We start from the raw sequence: 24,701 nt of genomic DNA, 5'->3' as shown, positions 1-24,701 counted from the left end.
ACTCACCGCATCTCTCTCTCTCTCTCTCTCTCTCTCTCTCTCTCTCTCTCTCTCTCTCTCTCTCTCTCTCTCTCTCTCTCCCTAATAATGAAATCTCGAATATGCAATGAGACGGATGCTCACTCTTTGTTTGTTTTTTTTTCAAATTGGATTGAATGGACAAGCGCGTGTGGCTTTTGGATTACGGCGCCGGCAACGTCCGCAGCCTCGTGAATGCGATCGAGAAGCTCGGCTTCACCGTCGTCCCCGTGCGCTCGGCTGACGAGCTCAAGCACGCAGATCGTCTCGTCTTCCCAGGCGTGGGTGCGTTCGGCAGCGCAATGGCCAACCTCGAGCGCGGCGGATTCACGCAGGCGCTCAAGGACTACCTCACTGCTGGCCGGCCGTTCTTTGGCATCTGCCTCGGTATGGACAGCAGGGCACCATTCCATTCCATTATCAGTCCCTTTTGCTTGTCTTTTGTTTTGTGAGGCGCGGAGGGTTGAGTGACTTACAGGCTTTTGAGTGGGGATCACCATTACCACAATAGCGGCACTGATATCATCGCGTTCATAACGTCGCATGAGTCGTAGACTACTGTTGAGCTTGCTATTTGGCTGGACATGATTGTCATTGTAACTCACTCAAGTTTTTTGGATTGTAATCCTTTTGACTTTGTGTGAATTGATGCAGGGATGCAGACGCTGTTTGCGAGCTCGGACGAGTCGCCAGGCATCGAGGGACTGGGAATCATCCCTGCACCGGTGCGGCTGTTCCCAATCGCTGCCGACAAGCACTCTGTTCCGCACATGGGATGGAATGGCGTGACTGTGCACAAGCCATCGCCATTGTTCCCGGAGAACGGCGGCCAGACGCCGTACTATTACTTTGTCCACTCGTATGTCGTGCTCCCGGAGGAGGCTACACGCGATTGGATTGCCACAACCACAGATTATGGTGGCTGTCGCTTCGTTAGTAGTGTGCAGCGTGGCAATGTGTTTGCTACCCAGTTCCACCCAGAAAAGAGCGGGGCGGAGGGTCTGGCGCTCATCGAACGCTTCTTGAACGCGCCTCTGGTGGCGCCGCAAGAGGCTGCTTCACCCACTGTTGCGGACGTGCTTGCACGCACACCACTCACTCAATTGGCACCTCGCATTATTGCGTGTCTGGATGTGCGCACGAACGATGATGGCGATCTCGTCGTCACCAAGGGCGACCAGTATGACGTGCGCGACAAGGCTGGCGGCGGCCATGTCCGCAACCTCGGCAAGCCGGTGGAGGTCGCTCGGCGCTACTATGACGCCGGTGCAGACGAGATTGTCTTTTTGAACATTACGTCCTTCCGAAATTCACCCATGAAGGACGTGCCCATGCTCGAGGTGCTTCGCCTCGCATCTCAGTCCGTGTTTGTCCCTCTGACGATCGGTGGCGGCATTCGTGACACCACTGATCCGGATGGCACCGTTTATTCAGCGCTTCACGTCGCGAACGAGTACTTCCGAAGCGGCGCAGACAAGGTGTCCATTGGCAGCGACGCCGTGACGGCTGCAGAGGAGTTTCTGGCCAACGGCAGCGTCAAGACCGGCAAGACTGCCATCGAGCAGATTGCTCACGTGTACGGCCGCCAAGCGGTGGTGGTTTCGATCGACCCGAAGCGCGCGTACGTCGCATCGCAAGCGGATGTCAGACACCACACCTTCGAGACGGCTACACCCGGCCCAAATGGGGAGCGCTTCTGCTGGTATCCGTGCACCGTTAAGGGTGGCCGCGAGACGCGCGACATTGGCGCGTACGAGCTCGCAAAGGCGTGCGAAGCCCTCGGCGCTGGCGAAATCCTGCTGAACTGCATCGATCGCGACGGCACCAACAGCGGCTACGATACGGAACTCATTCGCGACATCAAGCAAGCCGTCTGCATTCCCGTAGTAGCCTCCAGCGGTGCCGGTCGTGCAGAGCACTTTTTCCAGGTGCTGCAGCAAACTGGGTGCGACGCTGCTCTTGCTGCCGGCATCTTCCACCGTGAAGAAGTTCTCTTGCCCGTTGTCAAACAGTACCTCCAGACCCAAGGTGTTGTTGTTCGTCCATGATGCAAAATGAGGCCAAAAAAGAAAAAAAATTCCCACAAAAAAAAATACAAGCTTTATTTTTTGGCAGGCCGCTCACGCGCAAATCGAATGATTTTCGTGGTTGACAACTTCCAGTCACTCTACAGGCAGCATCACCAACCCTTTCTTTGATTATCGGATGGGAGCAGCCGGTTGAAGCGGCTTCCGGGCAACGAAAAATACCGACTCGTACTGTGTGTGCATCATGGCTTCCGTGGAATCAATATAGGGCGTGGAAATTGGGTAACGCTCTTGCTGCAGATTTGCATGAGAAGCAGCCGCCCAACAAACGAGGCAAGAGTGGGAGTGAGGATAAGCGTCGAGCATGCCCAAAACGACGAATTCGTTCTCACTGTACCTCAATCGAGAAACCATACGAAAGAATCACATGCCGCAACTCCTCAAAGCTCAACTCGACCGATGTTTCGCCGGGGGTGTCAGAGAAGTGGTACAACAGTGGACCCAGATTAATCCAAATGCCTCCAGGTTGAAGCACGTTCATGATTGTCTCAACATAGTCCAGAATGTTCTTGGCGGTGTCGACGAAAAAGCATGTTACAACGGCGTCCCATGAATCTAATCCAGAAATCAAGTACCAGATGCGAGCGCAAAGTCAATGATGGCGATCGAGTATTTTGCATTCAACAGAATGACTCGCATTTTTACCTGGCTCGGTATAAATGGCCGAAAAGTCGCCAGCGGACATTGAGAGCTCGCAAGTATCAGGAAGCGATCGCAAATCCACATCGGGCACAGTGATTTGCCGCAGTTGGAGGCTTCGGGTAAAGTTATTCGAGAATTGCGTGATGAACGGGCACAACTCGAGAGGCGTCTGGACCTGGTTTAAAATAAAGTTTGAGGCAAGCAGCATGTAGTATGAAAATTCGTTTCCTTGAGCACGGAACCCTAGTGATATTCAAAAACGAAAGTGAGCGTTTTGGGCAAAAAAAAAAAAAAAGTTTCGCGCGCGCTGCACCAATTCTGAATGGGCCTCTGTGTTACCTGCACGTGCAACCTCCCACGTCAAACGACCAAGACCGGTGCCAGGAACAAGCACAGTAAAGCCTCTACTCTCAAGCCAAGCCGAACGAAAAATACGGGTAAGTGCTCCGCCGACGATGCATTCAATGCCACGAGATTGGAATAACGAACGTACTGCGGGTTTGGAAACTCAGACTTTAACACATCGAGAATAGGATTGAACGATGCATCACGCTCTGCTTGACCCTGGAAGCCAGGAAAGAACAACCAAAAAGTGGTCAGTCTCGCAGCAGCAATCGAGCGAACAAAGTGTCGTGTGGGTACTTACATGGCTGCTCCATTCCCGTGCAAACTGCTTGAGCGTCGAACGGACCTTGTCCAGCTCGAATTCGGTGGGTGGGGACAGCCCACCAAGCCCAGCACCATGCAATTGTTGATTTACTGCTGCAATTTGCGTTACGCGCTGCAAGCGAAGGGGGTCAGCTCTTCTTTCATCAAACCGCCACACAAGCATCTTTCAGTTTGCAACTGCGTACCTCGTCCGCATGATCCTGCAGGTCGAACAGCGAATCGTGACTCAGCATCTCATTGATGAACGCGGCATTGGTCGAGACGGCCGTTCGCAGCTGTTGGAAGACAGTCCGCAGCATGTTCATTGGCAGGTGTCGACGCTGCTCTGGACGGGTCCCGACAATCATGTGCTGCTCTGCAGTGGCGATTCGGCGCTGGGCGTTCTCGGCGTACGCTCGGAAGGCGTTGACTACACGACGGAAGGCGGCTTCCTCGGACTCTGGCTCGTCGTTCGCGGGTGCCGGTGCGTTTCCAGCAGCAACAGCAGCAGCATTCTGGTGGTTTGGATGCTGGTCGTGGCTATGACCATGACCATGACCATGGCTATGGCTATGGCTATTGTGGTTGTTGTGGTTGTGGTGGTTGTTCCCAGCAGTGCCATGGTTATGACCCGTCGCCGTTCCATGTGCATGGTCGTGCCTGGGTGACGGTGCTCCGTGATGGTGCGCATGGCGTTGTCCAGCATCGTGAGCATGGCTGTGCTGCTGTCCACCGCCTCGTGTTGCAGGACTAGCACCACCACCAGCAGCAGCAGCAACAGCAGGAGGACCAGCGTGTTGGTGATGACCACTCGGGTTGGCATGATGATTCGCATGCTGATGACCATGCCCATGTCCACCGCGTCCTCGACCACGAGCACGGCTTTGCTGCTGTTGGCCTCCCTGCGTGCCTTGCTGTCCCGATCTACGCTGCTCGGTTGGATTCGCTTGACCCGGCAACGTTGTCGGATCCATTTTTTTTTATGAGATTTTTCCAAGACTGGAGTCTTTCCCCCTCCAATTGCTTGAATAATTGACTTGTCTTCTAGTTTTACCACACTCACTCACTCACTCACTCACATACTTTGAATCCGAATCAGGTTTGATTTCAGTATTCAGTCCTTTGAACCGTTCAATGTGAGGATGATTGGAAAAAACGAGCAAGAGATTTTTTTTTTTTTATTTTTTATTTTTTACCGTTTGGATTTGACGCTTGCTGTCACGCCACGAAGCAGCACAAGAAGAGCAGCAGCGGGCACCATTGTAGACGATTCGTGTGTGGTGTGTGTGTGTGCTTGTTCCAGCTCGGCAGTAGAGGAGAGCAACCATAGGAAGCGCCTGGGGGGAAAAGGAGCGATCTCGCTCTCTTCTTGCTGTCACGCCGCTGCGTTGCTCCGGCGCCGAGACAGGCGGTTCTGCTGCTTTGGGGTGTCGATACAACGTGTCCATCTCCATCGCTCGACAAGGCCTGCCTTCCATCGTCCCCATCGCTTTGAACCGAGCCTAGACAGAAAGGCCGTCCTGCCATACAACCGCACGAGGCTTTTTTTTTTTTTTTTTTTTTTTTTTTTGCGATCTCGGTCTTTTCGTTTCCCTCTCCTTTTCCCCTATTCACGCTTCGTCATCATCGCTGCTCCCCCAACTGTCCCACTTGAGATTGAAGACACAACCCATCCCTCGACACCGTTGAGCCGTCCAATCGGACAGCTTACAAAGCCAACGATCGCTTGCCAAACCAAACCAAAAAAAAGCTCACTTTTTTTTTTTTTTTTTTTTTTTTTGTATTTGCTCTTCCATTGCAATCCCTTCCAGAGCAATGTTCTCAATCCTCCGACAGGGCCTTGCCCGCGCTGCTCGCCTGCCTGTTGCGCATGCTCGCTCGTACGCCGATGCGGCCCCTGCTGCCGGCGACAAGGTCCGACTGACCTTCTCCACCCCCGATGGCTCGTTCTTCAACGCCAAGGCCATCACCCAGGTCAACGTCCCCGCCACCAGCGGTGATTTCGGCATCCTCGTCAACCACGTCCCCACGATCGCCTGCCTGCGACCTGGCGTCGTCACCGTCGTCGAGGACGGCAAGGAGTCCAAGTTCTTCGTGTCCAGCGGCACCGTGACTGTTAACAACGACTCAAGCGTTCAGATTGTTGCCGAGGAGGCTGCCCCTCTCGACCAGTTTGACGCCGCCGCTGCCAAGTCTGGTCTCGACCAGGCCACCCAGCGAGCAGCCTCTGCTGGCAACGACGCTGATCGGGCCAAGGCTGAAATTGGCGTCGAGGTTTACCGCGCTCTTGTCACCGCTCTTGCTTAAACCCCTCTTTCCGTCCCCACTTCTGTTTGTATCCTTTTTTTTTTCCCCTTCACATTTTGTCCCCCTTCTCCCTTTGTTTCATTTCCCCATCTTGTCGATTTACAATTTTGAATGTGTTTTAAATGTTCTGTATGTCTAAAGCAAAAATCAAAGAAACTCTTTTTTTTTTTTTTTTTTTTGTTTGTTTGTTTGTTTCGTTCACTGTCGACCGACGTTACTGCCGTTGTTGTTTATTGATAAGTTCGGATGCTAGTGCAAGTTCTTTCCGCAAGTTGGTGAGCTCTTCTCTTGCCTTTTCGAGCTCCTCTGTTTTTGCAGGACGGGGCGAATTGAAGTGAGCAAAAACAGCAAGCGATCGATCGGAGACAGCACGAGCAAAAGGCAGCATCCACCAAATCACCTTGTTTGCTATCCAGCATGGCCGTCTTTTCCGACTTGAGCAGCACGTCGCCTGGCAATGCTTGAGCGTACACAGTCTGAAAGGCAACAATCTCAGTCATCAGTCGCACGTGCGCCCAAGCCAGCGATGGCAGTTCCGCATGCGACGTACCCGCCCTGGCTTGAGTGTCTTGAGTTCCTCTACCAGCACTGTGAGTTCTTGTACCTGCGAGTGGGAACGAGGGGGAGGAGGGGAAGACGGGGGGAATGAAGTAAGTCAGGACTACGCGTTCACTCCAGCACTCCTGTGACGCCTCGTCGGCTGGACTCTGCGCGATCCAGCGTCCCATACCTTGGTTTCGAGTTGCTGTTTGCTGCGGACCATGTTCTGGAACTCGAGGCGCGCATTGATCGCCTGCAAGCTCATCGGCGTGTCGACCATGTTGGAAGTGGAATTGGCAAATGTAAACGACGACTGGACTCCAATATAAGTGTTGCAGGTACGATAGTCTTGCTCATTGACGGATGCATGAGACGGATGGATGATTGGGGTTGAGCGGGCTGGCCAATCTCGCTCAATCTCAATCTCTGCTCAGTTGCGCTTCTCCCTTCTTCTTCTTCTGAGACCTCCCCGCCATCAACATTTGTTTGCTTACCTTACTTCTATTTATGGATATTACTTGCTTCTCAGTCTTTTGATTCTCGCTCACTCGCTCACTTTCACAAATGGAGGCAACTGGCTTGGAGGATTCCGTCTACGAATCGAGTACGTTGTTCTGACCCTTCGCTCGACGTCGTTTCCAATCGTGCCGTCTCTCAGTCTTGCGATTCTCATCTTTGCTTGAGACCAACAGCAAGAGTGAACGCTGGAACGAGAAGGGGGAGTAGGGGGTTTGAAGAGAGAGCGAGAGAGCAAACTAAAGAGAGAGATCGCCCGTTTCCAATGTACTCCTATCCTATTGCCTGCCATGACGCACTTGCTGTTGGGACCTCACAAACCATTGTGTTGGATGACTCGGTATTGTTCTGTTTACAAACCCGTCTAACTTTGGCCTTGCTGATGTTCTGCTCTGCTCATTTCTGTAGACTACGCTCAGTGAGTCGATGACGCGAGTTCTCGAATGGTAGTACTACTGCGCAGACCGTGTATGGCCACTCACTTTATCGGATTGTGCTTGTTTGTGTGCACCATCTGGTGGTTAGGTCGGACGGCCAGGGCCGTGGTCGATCCCGCTCGCGTTCGCGATCTCGCTCTCGTTCGCCCGTTCGCCAGCAGGCGGCGCAATCTGCCAGCTCTGGCTCGGGCTCTGGCAGTGGCGAAGCGTTCACCTTGTGTGTGATTGGTCTGTCGCCCCTGACTCGCGAAGCCGATCTCGAGAGCAAGTTTGCTCGCTTTGGAAAGGTGACTTTTGACTTTTTTCCGCCAAGGTGTTGTTGTGTATGGCTTTTTGTTTGTGCACAATGCTCACAAGCTGGTTGACATGCCCCCTCCTTGGTGCTTTGCTTACTATTGCTGACAGGTCGTTCGTTGCGACGTCGTTCGCGATCCCCACACCAACGATTCACGCGGTTTCGCCTTCATCGGAATGGAGAACGAGGAGCAGGCGCATGCGGCAATTCGCGGCTGCCACCGCACCGAATTTGACGGCCGCACCATCAGCGTCGAGAAGGTCAGTCAGCAGAGGAGATGGACTTCGCCGTCCTGCAGCAATCACACGGGCAGCATCGTCGTCGTAGCATCATCATCGTCTTCCTCTTTCACTTTACTGCACCCACCCTTCATTCAACACAGCCGTATCGTTTTCTGCATCACTTGAGTCCTTCGACGAACCAACCCTTACTTTCAGTGTGCTGTCCGTACTGCGGAATACCAAAGCAGTTTTGACGTCTCCGCATTTCATCTTTGCTCGCAACACGGTTGAGGTTTCGGGATGGGAGAAAGAGCAGCAAACGTGGAACGGTCGCAACGTCCTGTTGGACAGCAGCCCAGAGCAGAAGCAAAAGCACAGCTTGTCTGGCATCGACCTCCTCCAAACTCGACCTTTCGTACAGCTTCGCCCGTTTTTGGGTCGGGGAAAAAAGGCTGCCAGAACAGTATCAACACCAACACACCATCCATCACATCATTCGCCATCTTCGGCCACCGGCTTTCGCTTTGCTGCTTTTTTTCTTTGCTTTTTTTTTTTCAGTTGGTCGAAATGCTGAACATGATGAACTCTCCGCTTCGTCGCAACCAGGCCCGTCGTGCTCGCCCGCGTTCGCCCACTCCCGGCCATTACGTCGGAGGTAACTATCGCTCCTCGTATGTCGATGTTGCGTCTTTTGGCGTTGAATTCACACTCTGCGCTCCTTTTTTTTTTTTTGTTGTTGTTGTTGTTGTCGTTGTTGTTTAGCTCGCCAAAAGCAAGGCGGCGGCAGCTACGGCAATGGCCCTTCGTACCGCTCTGGCGGCTACGGTCGTGACGATCGCCGCGATGACCGCGGTGGACGTGGCTATGGCGGCGGCTACGATGACCGTGGTCGCGACTACGACCGTCGTGATTTCGACCGTCGTGACCCTCCTCGCGGAGACTACCGTGACGATCGCGGCCCGTACCGTGGCGACGACCGTGCTCCTTACGATCGTGCTCCTTACCGCGGTGACGACCGCGCTCCTTACCGCGACGACCGTGCGCCTTACCGTGCCGACGACCGTGCTCCCTACCGCGACGACCGCCCGATGTATCGCGACGATCGCGCTCCTTACCGCCCCGACGACCGGGATCGCCGCTTTGACGATCGCAACGGCTACGCGCCCCGCGATGATCGTGACCGTGGCGACTACCGGCCACGATATTAGAGACGCTTTGTGTTGATGGTGATGTGTCTTGGTGCTTTGTTGACTTCCAAAAAAATCGACAAGCTGGTTAGAGATGTTCATTTTTGTTTCGTTTTCCTGAATTTGGCAACGGCCTGTATTTGCTGCCCAGCAAAAGCATCGTAATGAAAAGGACGCATGCAAAACAACGCGGATTAACAAAAACAACATGCTGTTAAACCGAAGTACGCGGGGGAGAAAGGAGATACTGGATGACCTGCTGGTAGACAGTCGTGTTGGCGTGTTCACCCCAAACGAAATCCAGGTGGCCGTACGCTTCGACCGACACGTATGGGACATTGGCAGGCAACTCTTTCATCAGCTGCGCAACGTCCGTGGGGTCTGCAAGTGCGTCGTGGCCGCCGGCAAACACCACCATTGGGGCACGAATGTTGGTAACATTGTACTGGGGCGGTGTGTCGGTGCCATAGTGCTGGCGGTTGGCCGCGGCAGTGCCGTAGTCGTAGCGTTGGAACTTGTCTGTGCGCACGTCTTGAGCCCAGTGAATCATGTTCTTTGTGGATGTGGCTGCAAGCAAGGAGGGAAGGTGGAGGAAAAAAAAGTGAAGACAAGCAAAGAAAAAGTGAGCGCATGAGTTTGCACGGCCTCGACACCACAGTACCATTTCACAGGAAAAAACTCACAGGAGGGGAAGTGCGCCATGTAGACTGGTTGGCGAGTGACGTTGTAATCGGCCTGGTCAAAGCCAGCAATCAGGAAGATGCCATCCTCGCAGAGAGAGGGGACGGGGATGCAAATGGCGGGAAGGAGCTTGTGCAGGGTGGCGGTGTCCGGGATGAACTCCTTGAGCCCGAGAAGCGACACAAGCTGGTCGGCGTGAAGCTCAGCCAGGCCCTTGAGCAGCAGGCTGGTGGTGTGGCCAATGTGTGCCACCGGGCAGAGGGCAATAAACACGGACAGCTTGTCAGCGAGCTCTGGATGCAGCAGCGAAAGCGCAGCCATGGCTTGCGTCGTGCCTTGCGAATGGCCAACGTAGCCGACCTTGGTCGCATTGGTCGAGTTCAACACGTAGCTGACGACAGCAGGCACGTCGTAGTTGGCCATGTCATCCCAGGTGAAGTCCCAGAACTCGGCGTCGTTCGTGGAGAGGTGGGTGTTTTGCAGGCCGTACAGGTTGCCACGAACGTTCATCAGCCAGACGTCGAACGATGCATCTGCGAGGATGAATGCCAGCGACTCTTCAGCGTTGTTCATGACCCAGGTGTTGCTCGAGTCCATCACACCATGAGCTTCACAAGGTTGAAGGTTGAACATGCAAAAGCCGAAAAAAAAAAGGAAAAAAAAAAAGGTGAGAATTGTTCGTTTTCGCACGCGCTTTGAGCAATCATCCGAAAATTCAGAGGATTGTGTTACCCAGAATGACGGGTCCACGAGTCGGCTTGGCTCCAGTCCTTGACGCCGGAATACGGAAGCACGTCAGAATGTATCCATCCGCTGTAGAACGAACGAATGAACGAACGAACGAACGAACGAACGAACGAACGAACGGTTGCGTTGGGAAAAAAAAACACACCACAATCAAAAATCAAAAATAAAAAATCACATGTGAAACAACAATCAAAAGCTTGACCAACTCTTTCTGCATTGGTTTGTGGCATTGAATGCTGAATCAGTCAAGCATAGGGATTAAAAGCCAGAAAACCCGAGCAACAATGTTCGCTAGTTTGTGATCACGACCCGAGTGTGAAGCGAACATTGCAGGAATGCGGTTTATCAAAGTGGATGTATCATTAAAAGGCTTTTGGTTCGAAACGAAAAAAGAAGGGGGAAAGAAAAAAAACAAGCACAGAGTGAACGAGGCTGAAATGGAAAGCAACAGTGGATGAGTATGGAAAGCGAAGACGAGGGGTGAGGTTGGTGAGGAGTAGAGAGAGAGAGAGAGAGAGAGCGAGAGGGAAGGACGCTAACAACAACCGCGACCGAATCGAGCGAGCCCGGCGCTGATTGATGATCAGGTGTTTTTCGTTACCAGTGGTCACATTGTGCGTCTCGAGCGGATAGCCCTTGGAGGTGATGAGCTCGGGGCATGGGCGGTGCTCGTCGGGGTCTGCGGCGAGGGCGACGGCGGCAACGAGCGAGAGGGCGAGGGCGAGGGCGAGGGCGAGCGCGCGAAGCGGAACACAAGTCCGATTCAATGACATGGATGACATTGAAGAAGAAGAACTGTGAAAAAAACTGAGACTGAGTCGAGGATAGGATGTAGTTTTGGACAAGATACTTGAAGAATAACAGAAGGCGGGGTGGGGTGGGGTTGGCGAGACTTTGCAAAGTGGAGAGGTGCGCAAGCCACTTTGTCAGCCACTTGTGTAAGCCACTACGACTGCGCATCGAGTCGGGGAGGTGTGCTGTAAACGGTGCAGAGGCGCGCAAGTTTGTAGCACGACTGTTTTCAACATGGAAATGCGCTTGCCGAAAATGGTGCATCTCGAAAGTAGACCAAAAAAATATCGTACTCCAGAAATGCAAGAAACGAAGCGTACAGTAGTTCGACACAAACAAGAGCACATACACACACATGCACACCTCAGGAACAAGCAAGATCGTTCACAAGTACAGAGAATCGGGCGTGGGTCGCACAAAGGTTGCAGCAGTGGTGGTGGAGGCGGACAGAACCAAGTGAATGGCACCGGGAACGCTGGCCAACGCAGAGTCGGACGCGGGTCCGGCAGACTTGAACGCCGCACGAAGGGCATCAGCCTGTAGTGGTGCGAGAGCGGGCGCAACGGTGCCAAGTTGGCTGTTGTCGCTCGTGATCACGGCGTCCATTGCCAGCAAGAGTTCGGGCGAGATCTCGACCGACTCTTGCAGCGCGAGCAGCAACGCCGCGGGAGTGCCAATCACCTCGCAGTGAGACAAAAGGGCGGCAGGGGCTCCAGTCACCATGTTGGCGGTGGGCAGAGCACGCGCAGGCAGACGACCGTCTCGGCGCCAAGCGGCAGTGGCCAATGCGCAAACCAGAGCGCCACGATGGCCGCTGTCATAGTCGTAGTCGCTGTCGTCGTTCTCCGGGTCATCGTAGAGACCATTTATGCTGGATTTCAGGGCGGCATCAAACGCAAGAACGCGATCGGCATGCACATGTGTCAAAAGTGTAGCAGCAAATTCGAATGCCTCGCTCGGGGAGACCGGTGCCGTGACTGCGCACACTAGCAGGTCAGGCAGTGCTGAATTTCGATAAATGTGGCAAAATTCTTTCGCTGGAGGAAAGGGGGAGCGGAGAGCGGGGAGCAACAAAACCAAACAAACGAAACGTTTTGCGCGTTGTGAGTTTGCATCCATCCTTCAAGCATCAAAAAAGTAAAAGAATCAATCCAACCAACTGCCGTTGATGATCGATCCGTGTCTTTGGTCACAATCCAAACCTCAACCTCCCCGGATCACATTCACTCCACGTATAGAGCGAGTGTTTCAGATTGAAACAAAACCGTTCCGTTCCGTTCCGCTCTGCACTCACTCCCCCTTTCCCTCCCGCCATCCAAAACCATCCCAAAACCAGACCAGCATAAACAGACAGGAGCTGGGAAGGGTGAGGGGGGAAACCTCGCTCCAGCTTCACTTGAAAACGACAAGTTTCTCGAAATTGTTAAGAGTTTTGGTTTTTCCAGAAACTCGAACAAAAATGTTTCTCGATGCTTTTGCTCTTTCGCTTTTCCTTTATCTGTGCATCTTCTGAGAAGTGTTCACCATCAAAAAAAGGCGACCGGTCAAACACTCTGAGACTTGCCTGCTGCTTTGATGGCGACGGCGCTCTTGGGCTGCGGCTTGGCTGCTGCCGCCGTGCTCGTCATTGACGCCACCAGCTCGGGCACCCCCTGAGCAGCACTAACAGCACCAGCAGTGGCAAAGCGGTGAAAGGCGTACATTGCACCAGCGCGGCCAAAGCCAACAACCAGCAGCGACGCCTGGAGCCGCCTGTCCGCCTGCTGCGCTGCTCCTGTGCCTGATGCTGATGGTGATGGTGCTGGAGTCCAAGTCCACTGCGGGGGCTGCTGGCCTGCGAGGTACGCGCGACGACGGCGCGACTTGCGCTCGGGGTTGACTGCCGGAACGTCGCCGTCAAAGTACTGCAGCAGCCGCGGCGCTTCCTGCTTGGCCTTGTTGTTGTAAGAGTTGTTGTCGTTGTCGTTGTCGTTGTCGTCGTCAGATGAGGACGAGCTGTCGTCGTCTGCCCAGTCGCCGCGATGAGGCGCGTCCGCGTTCGTCTCAAACAAGTCCGCCATCGTAAAGAAGAGTGACTGAACTTGATGAACTGAAGAATAAGAATAGAAGAAGAAGCAGCTGTTCTCAGAATGTCACTTGCAGCGTAAAATCGTCCCTGGCTCTCTTTCCTATTCTTGTCAGATTCTCAGATTCTCAGAATCTCACTCTTGTTTTTTTTTTTTTTTTGTTTTCTTCTTCTTCGCAGCATGTCGCTTTGGGGCGCTTGGTCGGCGTTGACGAGTTCACTGTCGGACGCTTCGTCTTCTTCATCTTCCACCAGCACCACACAGTCCAGTAGCACGACGACCGGTGCTGCTGCGGGTGGTGCTGCTGCTGCTGGTTCGACAAAGCCGACGACCGCCTCTGCCTCTGCCTCTGCCTCTGCCTCTGCCTCCGCCACGGGTGCTGCCAGTGCGCCCGTCAATGCGTCCAGCTCATCGTCGGATACCAGTGCGGGCGGCCGTGGCGGCGACATTGGCGCATCTGCTGCTTCTGCCACGCTGCGCTCGAGCGTCATCGTTCCTCAGCAGCCCGAGTCCGACGACGCGACCAGCAGCTCTGCTCCCAATGCCGCCGCGACCACTGTCAATAACGAGGCCAACCCTGCTGCTACCGCTGCTGCCGCTGCTGCTGCCACGGGACAAGCGCGCGCGGGTGACAAGGTGTCGGCGTTTGGCTCATTCGCATTCGGCAACTTGAGCTCGTTCGCGTCGTCAGCGCTCGGCAACATCAACACAGTCGTTCATAAAATCAAGGTAACAAATGCTCCGGCCAACTTAAACCCAAAAGTGAATGCTATGGCGCGGGAAAGGTCGAGCAGTTTGTCTTGAATTTGACCTGTTTGATGTGCTTCTGTGCTCTTTGTACATTTGTGCAGGAGAACGTCGAGACCACTTCGTTCATTGCATCGTTCGAAGAAGAGCAGCAAAAGTTTGTCCAAGAAAAGAATCGCCAACGCCAACATGTTGGTCAAGTACGTCGTGCTCAATCGAACAACCCCAACTGTCAAGTCAATTCCGATTGCTTTTTGTCTCATTTTGAGTTTGCGACCGATGCTGTTTGCTTTTGCCGTGTCGCAGGGAGTACCACCATGGGTTGGGTATCACGAAGAGGCCGAGATGAAGGCGCAAATCCTATCGCTGTCTTCCGACCGCCGCAACTTTTTGACCAGCCCGCCGAAAGGCGCGCAAGTGGTGTTTGACTTTGAACGCTTCGCACCCACTGCTCTTGCTACGCTTCGCGAGGACCCCGAGCTCGAAAAGATGCGCTTCGAGTTGGTGCCAAAGCACATTGCCGAGTCAGACTTTTGGCGCAACTACTTTTACCGCGTCTCGCTGGTCAAGCAGTCCAGTCAGCTCACCGCGCTTGTCCACGCAAACGCTGGTTCTATTCATAGTGCGGCCTCCTCTGGCTCTACCACACCGGTTGCTCCGCCAATCGCAGCGGCCATTGCTGCTCCACAAATTGCTGCCTTATCTGAAAGCAAACTCAGCGCGCCTGCAACCCCCGCCGCGGCTCCGCAACAAGCTGCTGCTGCGGCTGCTGCGGCTGCTGCTGCCGCCGCTGGCGGAGTGGCTACGCCAGTTTCCCAAGCGCGCAAACGTGCACCCTCAGCCGCTGAAATCTACGAGCCGCCGCAGCCCAGCACGGCCGAATTTGTCAGCGACACTCTGCACGTCGTTCCTCCCGCTGTATCGCCCCTCAAGCTGGCCCCAGTGACAACTCCTGTTGTCGCCAGCAGCTCATCTCTGAGCGCGTCCGATTCGCCTGGTAGGTGAAGTTTGTGATGGAAAGCACTTTTGGGGGCCAAATCTGATTGAATCTTGCTCGTCCTTTTTTTTCTTTCTTTCTTTTCTTTTTGCAGATGACAATGTTGACTGGGAGCATGAAATTGCGGAAGAGCTGAACGATGCTGTTTTGCACGATTCTAGCGGTAAGAAGGTTTTGTTGTCTCTGGATTTGGCACGTTGTTGACGAGTCCTGACACTAGATGCTGTTTGGTCCCTTTTTCGTGTTTGGTGTTTGCTGCTACTGCCGATTGCCGCCGCCTAGATTTGTCAGATGCCGCATGGGAAAAGGACATCCAAGAAGCTCTCGAGCTCGAGTAAACCTTTTCGCTTTGCTTCTCTGATGTCTGGTTGTTTTTCCGTTTTGCGCTTGCGTCGTGTTGTTATTTTCGGTTTTTCTGGCTTGGTGAGTGCTACACTAATATGTATCTGTGTTTGTAATACATCGGGAATGCCATGTACTGTTACATTAAAAGGACAAAAGAAGCGAAGACAGCGACGACAGTTTGGAAACGGGCACCGAACGCGGCTCACTGACCACTTGCGTCGCTCATCTGTTGAATTCGGAGTTTCTCAGCTTTCAACCAAACGTGCAACTCTGTGCGTTCTTGCAGGATTGCAGTCATTTTCTGCCACCATGACAAAACAAAAAACCATCAAGTCAGTTCATATCATGTGAATCGTTCTTGACACGATAAAAGCAGCTTGTTGATTGTGTCCATACCTTTGAGCGCTCTTGGAAGAGCCGCTGAATTTTCTCTTCGAGAACCGAACGCCTCGCATCGCCTTGCTCGTACTGCTTCATTTGCTCTCCAATCGCCGCAAACTCGGCATGGTTATCCTTGAGCTGCTGTTCAATAGCAATATACTTTGCGTATTTCGCAGTGAAGTTTGCACGAGCTTGCACGAGCTCGCTTGACGGCGGTGCAGTTGCAGCAGCAACAGTGGCAGCAGCACCTTCCCCTTTGCCAGCTTTGCCTGCGGCTGTGGCTGCTGCCGTGCCAGTCTTTGCTGATCGCGGGGATGTTTTCGCGGGAGGGGTGGCGGAGGTGGTGATGGAAGGAGCGGCAGTTTGGGGACGAGCAACGCTGGCACGCGCGGATGGTGGCCCGAAGGATGCTGCGGGTGCAGGTGCTGTAGACGCGGCTAGTGCTTCGTCCGCAGCGACACCACGCTTGTATTCTTCCTCAAACCGCATCCTGCAAAAAGGGGCGTGCCAGAAGGGGCGCACGAGTTCGTTAGTACTTGATTGCAAACCCATTTGAATACAAGAATGAATGATCGTACCGAAGTGGCTCAGTTGGACCAACGCGCAACTTTTCAAGTACCGTTTGGACGCGCGAGTATGCGTACTTCCTTTCAGTAGCGTTGAAAATGGGTAGATCGAGATGCAAAGTTTGATAGAAGGCGGTTTGCAGGAACAAGAGTTTCTGCGCGTCAATCTTGGTCACCTGCCGGTCAAGAGTGGCACAAGCGCAGATGTCGATACAAATGAGCACGACGAATTGGATGCCGTTGGGTCCGAGCAGTGGTGGCAGTTCAAAGACACAAAGCGAAACGAAAAAAACAAACAAACAAAACAAAAAGAAGCAAACCAACCTGCTGGACCACCGCATCGAAAGCCTCTTTCGTTGGCTTCAGACCATGCTCCAAGACAAGGCGATGCAATTCCTCCTTTGGTATTGGTCGAGCCACAAGAAGATGGGCCACCAAATCTTGGAGAGACAGCTTGGGCATTGGGATTTTGGCAGGTGCGGCTGCGGCGGCTCCCCGATTCCTGGTTGAAGCAGCAATTGGTGAATGGTCCACTGTAACAGCAGCAGTAGCAGCTGTGTTTCGCGATGCTGTTTGCATGGGTGGCAGTGGCGATATTCGCCCAAGCCGTGCGTTGGCTGTTGCAGCCGATACGCCCGAGGCTGATGATACTCCGAGGCGCTTGTGGATCAAGGAGGTCCCGGAGCGCGTGTCAGACGGACGACTCGGTTCGGAATTGAGAGTTAAAGTTCTGTTCAGGTGAGGTGGTGGTGGTGGTGGTGGTGGTGGTGGTGGTGGTGGTGGTGGTGGTGGTTGGAAAAACAAACAACAAAATTGAGCCAAAATAATGGAGCAGCACTCGCTAAACTTCTCACAGAGCACACTCACGTCTTTGCGTGCCGCTCGGACTGAAGCTTTTCTTCACGAGCGCGAGTCTTGGCAGCAAGTTCCTGGGTCAGGAGCGGCTTGATGACGAGTCGATCGTCCATGGATCCGAGCGAATAAATAGTGTCTGCTGACTGATGCAGCCGGAGACAGTCCAGTGCCGATTGTTGTTGGGCCTGTGCAAAAATCGTCGTAAAGCCGAACAAGTCATCATCCACGCGCAGTACCTGTGCGGGAAACTGCAAGTGAGTGCGCGAAAACACAAATCCAACGAACGATCAAACAAGCAAATCACAGCATACTCCGCTCGAATCGACAGTCCCGTCGGAAGAAAACTCAATGGACATGCGGGGCCGCTTGGATGGATGCACGGCATCGTCGTGGTTGGCCTCAGACGGCGATGCCAGGCTCGGGGCGTCGGTCACCATGAGCGCCAGGTTGGCCGCATCGCTCTCGGGCGTGGGTCGCGCATTGCCCGGTGGAGCTTTACCTGCCGAGCTAACTGCTGCAGCCGAACGGCGTCCTTCTGGCGGGAAGAGCTTGTCGATCGAGCGCTCAAAGCCTTCCGTCACCTTGACGTGAAACAGCGTGAAACGGGGTGCAGCGGTCCCTGCGGCTGCTCCTGCCCGCGCTCGGGTGCCCTTGAGTGCGTCTTGGCGCTGTTTCACGGCATGCACAGCGTCCAGCACAAGCGAGGTCGGGAACGCGAGGTCTGCGTCCACGGCATCCGGCTCGGCGTCCTCCTCGAGCTGCGGCTGCCCCGGCGACCCATCGGCCGCGTGTCCGGCGCCGTTCGTCGCGTCTCGAGTAGCCTGGCGCGTCTGCCTCGTTGCTACGCGAGCCTGGCTGCCGTGCGCCTGGCCGTTCTGGCCGCCGTGCGCGTTGCCATTGCTCGGTGTCAGTCCCAAAGCATCAGCAGACAGCGTTGCGCGGTGCAGCAGGGCCTCCCACCCAGCGTCAGCCAACGCAGTGGACAGGAGCGCATCAAACACTGCCGCGGGTGGCGTCGGGGCGGCCGAGGATGACGCGCCATGCTGCGGCCCACCTCGCCGTGCGCTGGTCGAGACGAGCTTGAAAGTACGGTCAGTGTTCATGCACACACAAGTCAGGACTGAGTTCTGCGAAATGAAAGGCACAACAAAAGAACTAAGGCAAGGAATATAGATTTGAATTGGATTTTGGATGAATGTCGGAGGAGAGTCGGATGAGAGTGGAATTGGGGGGGGGGAATGGAAGTTGGATGCAACGAGTTTTGCTCTTCAACGCTTGCTGCTCTTCGTCGTCAATAGGAACATCAACCGTCCCCGTCCCCCAAGAACAGAGCAAGATTGGAATGGTGAATAATAAAAAATGTATTGCAATGTGGCGGTCGTCCTTTTCGAAAACAACCCGCAAAAGAAATCAATCAGTTCAACGTCGTTGTTGGAACTTGCTTCAATCCGCAACGCGCAAACGCTTGTTCGGATGAGAGTCTTCATCGCCGTCAAACTCGCTGTCGTCGTCATCGGAGGACGCAACAGCAGGACGCTTGCGACGTGCGCTCGAAGACGCAGAAGACGCAGCAGTAGCCGCAGCACCACCACCGCTTTCGGCTTCGTCGTTGTCGTCCTCGGCAAATCCATCGTAAGTATCGCCATCGTCCATGCCTGCCATGTCGCCATCTTCGTCATCTTCGTCGTCGTCGCCTGCCGCTTCCTCCTCTTCGTCGTCATCGGAATACGTGTACTTGGGCTTGGGGGGCCTTCCTCGCCCTCGTTTCGGGACTACGGCGCCCTTGCTCTTCTTGCTGGCCTTGCCAGCTGAAGAAGATGCCTTGCCATGAGATCCAGACCTAGCCTTTGACTTGGAGCGGCGTGCAGTGCTGTCATCAGAATCAGAATCATCATCAACCGAGACATCTTCGTCGTCGTCGTCGTCGTCGTCGTCGTCGCTGTCGACAGGGCGCCGAGCCGACCGAGCCGGAGGCTTGGACTTGGCGGCACTGGCGGCCGGACCTTTAGGCTTGCGTTGGTAGTTCAATTCAGGTCGTATTTTGCCCAACGACACCACCAATGGCCCAGCGTTCGCTGCCGCTCGGTCAAAATCCATCTCGACCGCCAGGTTGGGAACGCCCAGCCCAGGCGTGACAATGAATTCCACCAAGCCGGCAAACAGCACGGTGGCGTACTTGAAGAGCAGAGACTTGTCGGGATTGTAGGTCGTGGCGTTGATCATGAGCATTTGCACATCCCAGATGAGCGCATCCTTGCTGCGGTACCAGCCCGAAATCAGGCGTTTGCGAATGAGAGACAGGTACATGGGGTACTGGATCATCACGTAGTAGTCGGGATAGAGATTCCAATCCACAGCCTCCACGAACGGCTCAACCCAGTCAAAGAAGCAAACGAGGTTCAGACCCGCCACAATCCGTTGCACCTCCAGCTGGCAAATCGCCTCTGGCCACTGCCACACTCGCTGATCCACCATTACAGTCCGCCCGGAGGGGTCGAGCGGGTTTTCGTGGATGGCAGTAGGATCTGCAGGATACAAATCCCACGGCGACAGCGTGTCCGGCTCGTCCGAGTTGTCAAACCTGATTGAGAGCCCGTTCCATGGATTGAATCCAGGGCCAGCACCGCCGCTCACGGGCAGGGCATTGGGATCGATATCAGAAACCGAGCCCGAAAACCATTCCTCGCCGTACGAACAGACAACCTGGCCGCCGACCGGCGGGAGGTTGGCCACGCTTTGCAAAAAGCGCGACCGCAGCACGAGAAAATCGGCGACTTCATCGAGATCTGCATAGCGGAAGGCAAACGAAATCTGGAATTTGGTCTCGGCGCGATGCAAATAGGGCGCGAAACCGCGAGAATCGAGCGCTTCCAGGCCGACCAAAGCCATGCCTCGGTCGTCCAGAGGCGAGGCGCCGCGAAGAGCCTGCTTGGCGCGAAGCGTCGCAGGCCCGTCGGCCACGTGAGCGGAAATGGACAAGTCGCCAAACTGGCGAAGCCGGTAGAAGGCGTTCAGGTACTCGAGCTGTTGGGCGAACGACCAGCTCTGGTTTTCGTACACACCAAGCTTCAAGTGGCACACTGCCGGAGGGCCAACCAAGTACTCGACACTCAGCACTCGGCAAAAGACTGCGCCAGTCAAGCCGGGATAGCGCTGCCACGGGTTGATGTTTGTCGTGCCGGGAGTGTGGAACTTGGAGCCTTCGCGCACATACTCTTCGTGCCCTGCGCGGAGATACACGAGCTCGTCGTCCAGCTGCGGGACATAGGGCGACAAGCTCGGCTGGGTCTGAGTGAGCCACGGACCGGGCAAGTACTGCTGGACGTTAAACTTGGGCGCTGAGGCGATGGCTTGCACTTGCTTCCACAGCCCATTGTACGCCTTGGGCTCGCGCCAGATGCGAGAAGGATGGGCATACCCGACAAGGCTGGCAGCAGCTTTGCCTGGTGCCTGCTGTTTGCGCGGCGCTGCCGCACTGGCCTTGGAATGAGAGGGTTTTGATGATGACGCTTCGGCTTCGCTGGACTCGCTGCTGTCGGACAGGTCAATCTCCGAGTCGCTCGAACTGTCGTCAAAGGACGGATTTGCCTCCTCGTCTTCCTCGTCCTCCGAGTCGCTCGCTTCGTCCTCCTCGTCGTCACTCGCCACAAAGCCATTTCCACGACTCGACCGCGAGCGACCACGCGATGAACGTCCACCGTCATCGCCGTCGCCTCGGGCCGCTCGACGCGTCGAGCGACTTCCAGAAGCGGCGGTAGCGTGGGCGATGCCAGCAAGTCGTCGCAAGCGCCGACGCTCGTGTCGCTCTGCTCGTCTTTGCTCGGCTGGCGAGACGTCATAGGTCCCGTCCAACTCGTCGTCGTCGTCGTCGTCCTGATCGCCAGCGTCAGACTGGGACGATTCAGAAAGGCCATCGTCAGGCGCATGGATGGTTTCGGCCGCAGTGCTCCGTGCAGAAGCTGCTGGAGGGCGAGCACGGGGTCGCTTTGGCTGATTGTCGCGCCGAACCGGCGAGTTGGTGAATGTGGCTGGCGACGCAGCGCGGTCTGCCATGGTGGAAGCAACACGGGTGAGTGGCTGGCGAGCCATTTCGAGCTCGTGATTGAGCATGGCACGACAGTCTTGGACTGCGCGAGCTAATGCCACTGGATCAAGCACAGGAACGATAATGTCGCGATAACTCGGGTCTGCCTGCATGGCAGGCGGATGCGGTCCATTCTGCATGTTGGTGAGCAGCCCCGTCCGTGCGCAACGGTGTGGTGGCAGAAGCGTCAGCTCGTCCACGTACGCCCCGGCCTCGTTTCGGACGAGCGCGCCGTAGTCGTTGCTGAAAAACTGCTCTGAAGGAACCCGCTCAGGATCCGCCACAGGATCTGTCCCAAAGATTGACACGCGGCCATACCCATCACAAACGACAACGGTTGTGCCGTCTGGCGAGAAGCGAGCATCAAAAAATTCAGAGGCACGGACGCCATTATCGACGACGTTGGAAAAGACTCGCATCGGTAGTCCCTTCTGCAAATCCCAGAGAATGAGATGTCCGTCGTGGCTGGAGCTGAGGAAGACACGCGGATGTGTGGGGTGGGCCTCCAGGCACATGACGCTCTCAGTGTGGCCTCGTAGCACACACAGCAACTCGCCGGTGAGAGCATCCCATACTTTTAACAGCACGGGAGGACTTCTGGATTCCGACTCGGCAGTGACAAGGAGCATGTTGTCACACGTGAAGCAAGCCATCAACACCTCACGAACGCTGGCATCATAGGGCGGCGTCTGAGAGTGGGGAAAGGAGTTGGCTTCCTTCAGGAGGCGTCGAGCGCGAGATCGGGCCTTCTCCATTCGTCGTTCGCCCTCATCCTCACTATCTTCGCTTTCAAGATGGATTGGCGGCGGCTGGCTGGCGTTAGGATTGGCATTCACCGCACTGCTCTCAGCTGCGGGCTCGCCGTCGTCGTGCACATGAACGATTTCATCCTCATCGACCACTGTCACTGCGGACGACGACGACGACGGGGCTGCGTGCGCGTCAAGCGTCCCTGACAGAGTGTCCAGTCCGCACGTAAATGCAGGGACGACTGCGTGTGTCATATCGAGCGCACGAGGAACCCACGAGTCCTTGGAACGAGTCCACACAAAAGCTTGGCCTGCCTTGCCAGTTGTGATAAACCGAAGCGCGCTGGGCGACCAAACACAGCTGGTGATCGGAGACGTGTGGACGTCCGGAAATTCGAGCATCCGCAAAACCGGAACGCACTCAATCACACGCACAATGCAGTCACTGCCCACCGCGACCAGAAAAGCCCCGCCCGGCGAAAATGCAGAGCAATTCACGCTGTCTCGAATGGACGTGCGAGTCTCCAACAGGGCAGTCTCCCGCACTGTCACCTCAATCGGCGAGTCGCACGATGCGGCGAGTGGCTGTTGTTGCTGTTGCAGCTGTTGTTGCACTTGTTGCTGGTGTTGTTGCAGTTGTAGCTGCAGCTGTTGCTGCTGCTGCTGCTGCGGGTCTGCTGGGAGGATGGATGGTTCATGCTGATTCGGGTTGGGAATTGCAGCTGCAGCGGAGACGCTTTCTTCGGCTGGTGCTGCTGCTGCTGCTGCACCTTCGAATTGCGAGAAAAGCGTTGCGTTGCCAGCTGTTGGTGGAGGGGCAGCCGACAGGCGAGAGCTGAGAGGAGGTCGACCTCGCCTTCGAACAGTCACTGGAGACTCTGGCATGGGTGCACTCGCCAAGGCTGCTGAAGAAGCCGCAGCGCTGCTTGTCGCGACCATAGATACGGCAGTGTTATCACGTTCGGTGACCGAAAGTGCCCAAAATCGAACCGTGCCGTCAGACCAGGAAGCCATCAAAAGCCTGGACTCGAGGTGGCAAGCGGGACTGAACGCGACTGAGGTCGCCGCTTTGCCATTCACATTCAGGTTGAGAAGTAGCGCGCCAGTTTCCAGACACCAAACGCGGACATTTCTGTCTTGCGCAGCACTGGCAAGCATTTTGTTGTCGCTGCTGACGTTGAGATCGACCACAAAACCCGTGTGGCCGCGCAGGGTGTTGACCAAAAGACACGCTTTGGTCGACCAGATTTTAATCAGCTTATCGTCGCTGCCTGTGATGAAGCGCTCGCCTGTCACGTCGAATGCAACGCAAAACACTGGCGCCAGATGGCCGACAATGGCCGCACGCAGCTTCATCCGGTTGAGCGAACCCGCGATGGTTGGACGGCAGCTGGAGAATGGGCTACCGACACCCTGCGTTTGCAGACCACGCAGCAAGTCGCCTTGCAAGAAGGAGGATGTGCGATGATGTGCGCGATGAAAGGCGGCAAGCTCTCCAGGCACTTGCAGCCTCGCAGCGCTGGACAGGCCTGAGGCGGATGGCTTTCGAAACATGGAAGAAGCTCCTCGCCCCAGGAGAGTGTTCAGCCCAGGTGCCGGCGGCGGGATGGCCGCATTGGTTGTGTTAACGAGTTGTGACAGCAATCTTACAAGATGGTCTGGGGCGACCTCCTCCTCCTGCTCCTAGACCAGCAGGGAAAAGAGAGAAACGCAAAGCACACAGAGGTTTTTGAGAGAACGCTCTTGCGCGATATTCTCCACAGCAGGACCCGTCCGTCCGAAGTCAAAAACCAAGAACTGCACTTCAATGAAACTTACTGCTTCTGAAAACGAGCGTGGATGTGCGGCGCCCGTCCAGTCGTGGCGGCTAGCGATCAGCCCTGGCGTGCGCTCCATCTGCCTTGTGAGTACGTCCGCGGCTTCCGAGCACGGTCCAGTCTTGAGGAATCGTGCAATCATCAGATACACCTCTGTATCGCGCATCGTGGTGTCAGCAGTCAGTCGCAAAGTTAACAATGAGCCATCCATCAGAATCAAAGCGCAAAAAAAGAGTTTCCCGCCAAAAAAAAAAAATACAGTCGTAAAATAAAAATAAATAAATAAGAAGTGTTCGTCGCACTGCAGCGCTGCTACGACTCGCCGCCCAACTGCAGGGCTGCTTGGTTGCAATAGACCAGCTGTAGGCCTCAGAACAAGCACCTTGGAAGGGTCACGTCGCCTGGCTATGGCTAAACGAGGCAAACAAGAACCGAAAGCTTTGGCGCGTTTTTTTTTTTTTTTTTGTTACCTGATAGCTCGATGCCGTGCATTGTGCCAGCGTGCGAAGCCGAGGAAGACCCTTCCGCTGGTGATGTGTGCGACGGCACAGGCAAGCCATGAGGCGCGGCAGAGCCCTCGCCAGCGCCGGCGTGCGAAGTGTCCATCGCGCTCATCGTTGCGCTCGAACAGTACCAAAAAAAAAAAAAAAAAAAAAAAAAAAGAGTGAATGGAAAAATCCAATAGAAACAAAAAAAAAAAAAAAAGGATTGTGTTTCAATCGAAAGGCAAACTATGCGAACGTTCGAACGCGAAACAATCGTGTCAAAAGTTGAGACGCGACACATGAACGCACGCGCGCGAAAAGTGACAAAACCAACGCAAAAATCACCAGTCGGCAATGAACTTTTTTTTTTTGTCGACCACCTTTTGTCGCATGCACGCGACAAACATGGAGAGAAGGGGATTTCAGACGCAGTTTAAATCGGTGGGTGGTGAAGGAGCGGGGAAGGGAACAGTGAGCGCGGAGGCGAAAGA

At 54.9% G+C, this 24,701-nt stretch overlaps 10 protein-coding genes across 10 annotated transcripts; 4 read left to right on the top strand and 6 right to left on the bottom strand.

Annotated features, from left to right (window-relative positions):
* The first annotated feature begins 138 nt into the window (after positions 1 to 138).
* On the top strand, positions 139 to 2,117 carry CAOG_04803 (glutamine amidotransferase/cyclase). Its single transcript, XM_004347504.2, has 2 exons — positions 139 to 405; positions 673 to 2,117. Exons 1-2 carry the CDS (start codon positions 156 to 158, stop codon positions 2,064 to 2,066), a joined length of 1,644 nt encoding a protein of 547 aa, XP_004347554.1. The 5' UTR covers positions 139 to 155; the 3' UTR covers positions 2,067 to 2,117.
* On the bottom strand, positions 2,091 to 4,384 carry CAOG_04802 (hypothetical protein). The gene is made up of 7 exons (XM_004347503.2): positions 3,602 to 4,384; positions 3,394 to 3,528; positions 3,241 to 3,311; positions 3,087 to 3,151; positions 2,751 to 2,990; positions 2,443 to 2,660; positions 2,091 to 2,339 (listed from the first exon to the last, which is right to left on the bottom strand). The coding sequence occupies exons 1-7, from the start codon at positions 4,367 to 4,369 to the stop codon at positions 2,217 to 2,219; spliced, it is 1,620 nt and encodes a 539-aa protein (XP_004347553.1). The 5' UTR covers positions 4,370 to 4,384; the 3' UTR covers positions 2,091 to 2,216.
* Positions 4,385 to 4,494: 110 nt separating this feature from the next.
* On the top strand, positions 4,495 to 5,889 carry CAOG_04801 (ATP synthase subunit delta). Its single transcript, XM_004347502.2, has 2 exons — positions 4,495 to 4,531; positions 5,207 to 5,889. Exon 2 carries the CDS (start codon positions 5,211 to 5,213, stop codon positions 5,700 to 5,702), a length of 492 nt encoding a protein of 163 aa, XP_004347552.1. The 5' UTR covers positions 4,495 to 4,531; positions 5,207 to 5,210; the 3' UTR covers positions 5,703 to 5,889.
* On the bottom strand, positions 5,879 to 6,545 carry CAOG_04800 (hypothetical protein). Its single transcript, XM_004347501.2, has 4 exons — positions 6,433 to 6,545; positions 6,253 to 6,306; positions 6,103 to 6,178; positions 5,879 to 6,008 (listed from the first exon to the last, which is right to left on the bottom strand). Exons 1-4 carry the CDS (start codon positions 6,520 to 6,522, stop codon positions 5,917 to 5,919), a joined length of 312 nt encoding a protein of 103 aa, XP_004347551.1. The 5' UTR covers positions 6,523 to 6,545; the 3' UTR covers positions 5,879 to 5,916.
* CAOG_04799 (hypothetical protein) lies at positions 6,539 to 8,997 on the top strand. Its single transcript, XM_004347500.2, has 7 exons — positions 6,539 to 6,580; positions 6,772 to 6,846; positions 7,167 to 7,176; positions 7,284 to 7,482; positions 7,601 to 7,750; positions 8,318 to 8,366; positions 8,474 to 8,997. Exons 2-7 carry the CDS (start codon positions 6,807 to 6,809, stop codon positions 8,917 to 8,919), a joined length of 894 nt encoding a protein of 297 aa, XP_004347550.2. The 5' UTR covers positions 6,539 to 6,580; positions 6,772 to 6,806; the 3' UTR covers positions 8,920 to 8,997.
* Position 8,998: 1 nt separating this feature from the next.
* CAOG_04798 (lysosomal acid lipase/cholesteryl ester hydrolase) lies at positions 8,999 to 11,136 on the bottom strand. Its single transcript, XM_004347499.2, has 4 exons — positions 10,928 to 11,136; positions 10,312 to 10,392; positions 9,582 to 10,187; positions 8,999 to 9,465 (listed from the first exon to the last, which is right to left on the bottom strand). The coding sequence occupies exons 1-4, from the start codon at positions 11,106 to 11,108 to the stop codon at positions 9,113 to 9,115; spliced, it is 1,221 nt and encodes a 406-aa protein (XP_004347549.1). The 5' UTR covers positions 11,109 to 11,136; the 3' UTR covers positions 8,999 to 9,112.
* Positions 11,137 to 11,502: 366 nt separating this feature from the next.
* Positions 11,503 to 13,178, bottom strand: CAOG_04797 (hypothetical protein; the record flags this gene model as incomplete). The annotated part of the gene is made up of 2 exons (XM_004347498.1): positions 11,503 to 12,104; positions 12,671 to 13,178. The coding sequence occupies 2 exons, from the start codon at positions 13,176 to 13,178 to the stop codon at positions 11,503 to 11,505; spliced, it is 1,110 nt and encodes a 369-aa protein (XP_004347548.1).
* A 147-nt stretch (positions 13,179 to 13,325) lies between these two features.
* CAOG_04796 (hypothetical protein) lies at positions 13,326 to 15,433 on the top strand. Its single transcript, XM_004347497.2, has 5 exons — positions 13,326 to 13,913; positions 14,036 to 14,131; positions 14,238 to 14,928; positions 15,023 to 15,091; positions 15,211 to 15,433. Exons 1-5 carry the CDS (start codon positions 13,365 to 13,367, stop codon positions 15,264 to 15,266), a joined length of 1,461 nt encoding a protein of 486 aa, XP_004347547.1. The 5' UTR covers positions 13,326 to 13,364; the 3' UTR covers positions 15,267 to 15,433.
* CAOG_04795 (hypothetical protein) lies at positions 15,375 to 18,187 on the bottom strand. The gene is made up of 6 exons (XM_004347496.2): positions 17,387 to 18,187; positions 17,088 to 17,311; positions 16,545 to 16,950; positions 16,233 to 16,396; positions 15,670 to 16,144; positions 15,375 to 15,574 (listed from the first exon to the last, which is right to left on the bottom strand). Exons 1-6 carry the CDS (start codon positions 18,176 to 18,178, stop codon positions 15,476 to 15,478), a joined length of 2,160 nt encoding a protein of 719 aa, XP_004347546.1. The 5' UTR covers positions 18,179 to 18,187; the 3' UTR covers positions 15,375 to 15,475.
* Positions 18,188 to 18,418: 231 nt separating this feature from the next.
* CAOG_04794 (hypothetical protein) lies at positions 18,419 to 24,355 on the bottom strand. The gene is made up of 3 exons (XM_004347495.2): positions 24,196 to 24,355; positions 23,727 to 23,878; positions 18,419 to 23,591 (listed from the first exon to the last, which is right to left on the bottom strand). Exons 1-3 carry the CDS (start codon positions 24,338 to 24,340, stop codon positions 18,519 to 18,521), a joined length of 5,370 nt encoding a protein of 1,789 aa, XP_004347545.1. The 5' UTR covers positions 24,341 to 24,355; the 3' UTR covers positions 18,419 to 18,518.
* Between the last annotated feature and the right edge of the window lie 346 nt (positions 24,356 to 24,701).

The sequence above is a fragment of the Capsaspora owczarzaki genome (assembly GCF_000151315.2).
Source record: "Capsaspora owczarzaki ATCC 30864 unplaced genomic scaffold supercont2.7, whole genome shotgun sequence".
NCBI classification, from domain to species: domain Eukaryota; class Filasterea; order Ministeriida; family Capsasporidae; genus Capsaspora; species Capsaspora owczarzaki.
This window is presented reverse-complemented; position numbering and strand designations above follow the sequence as displayed.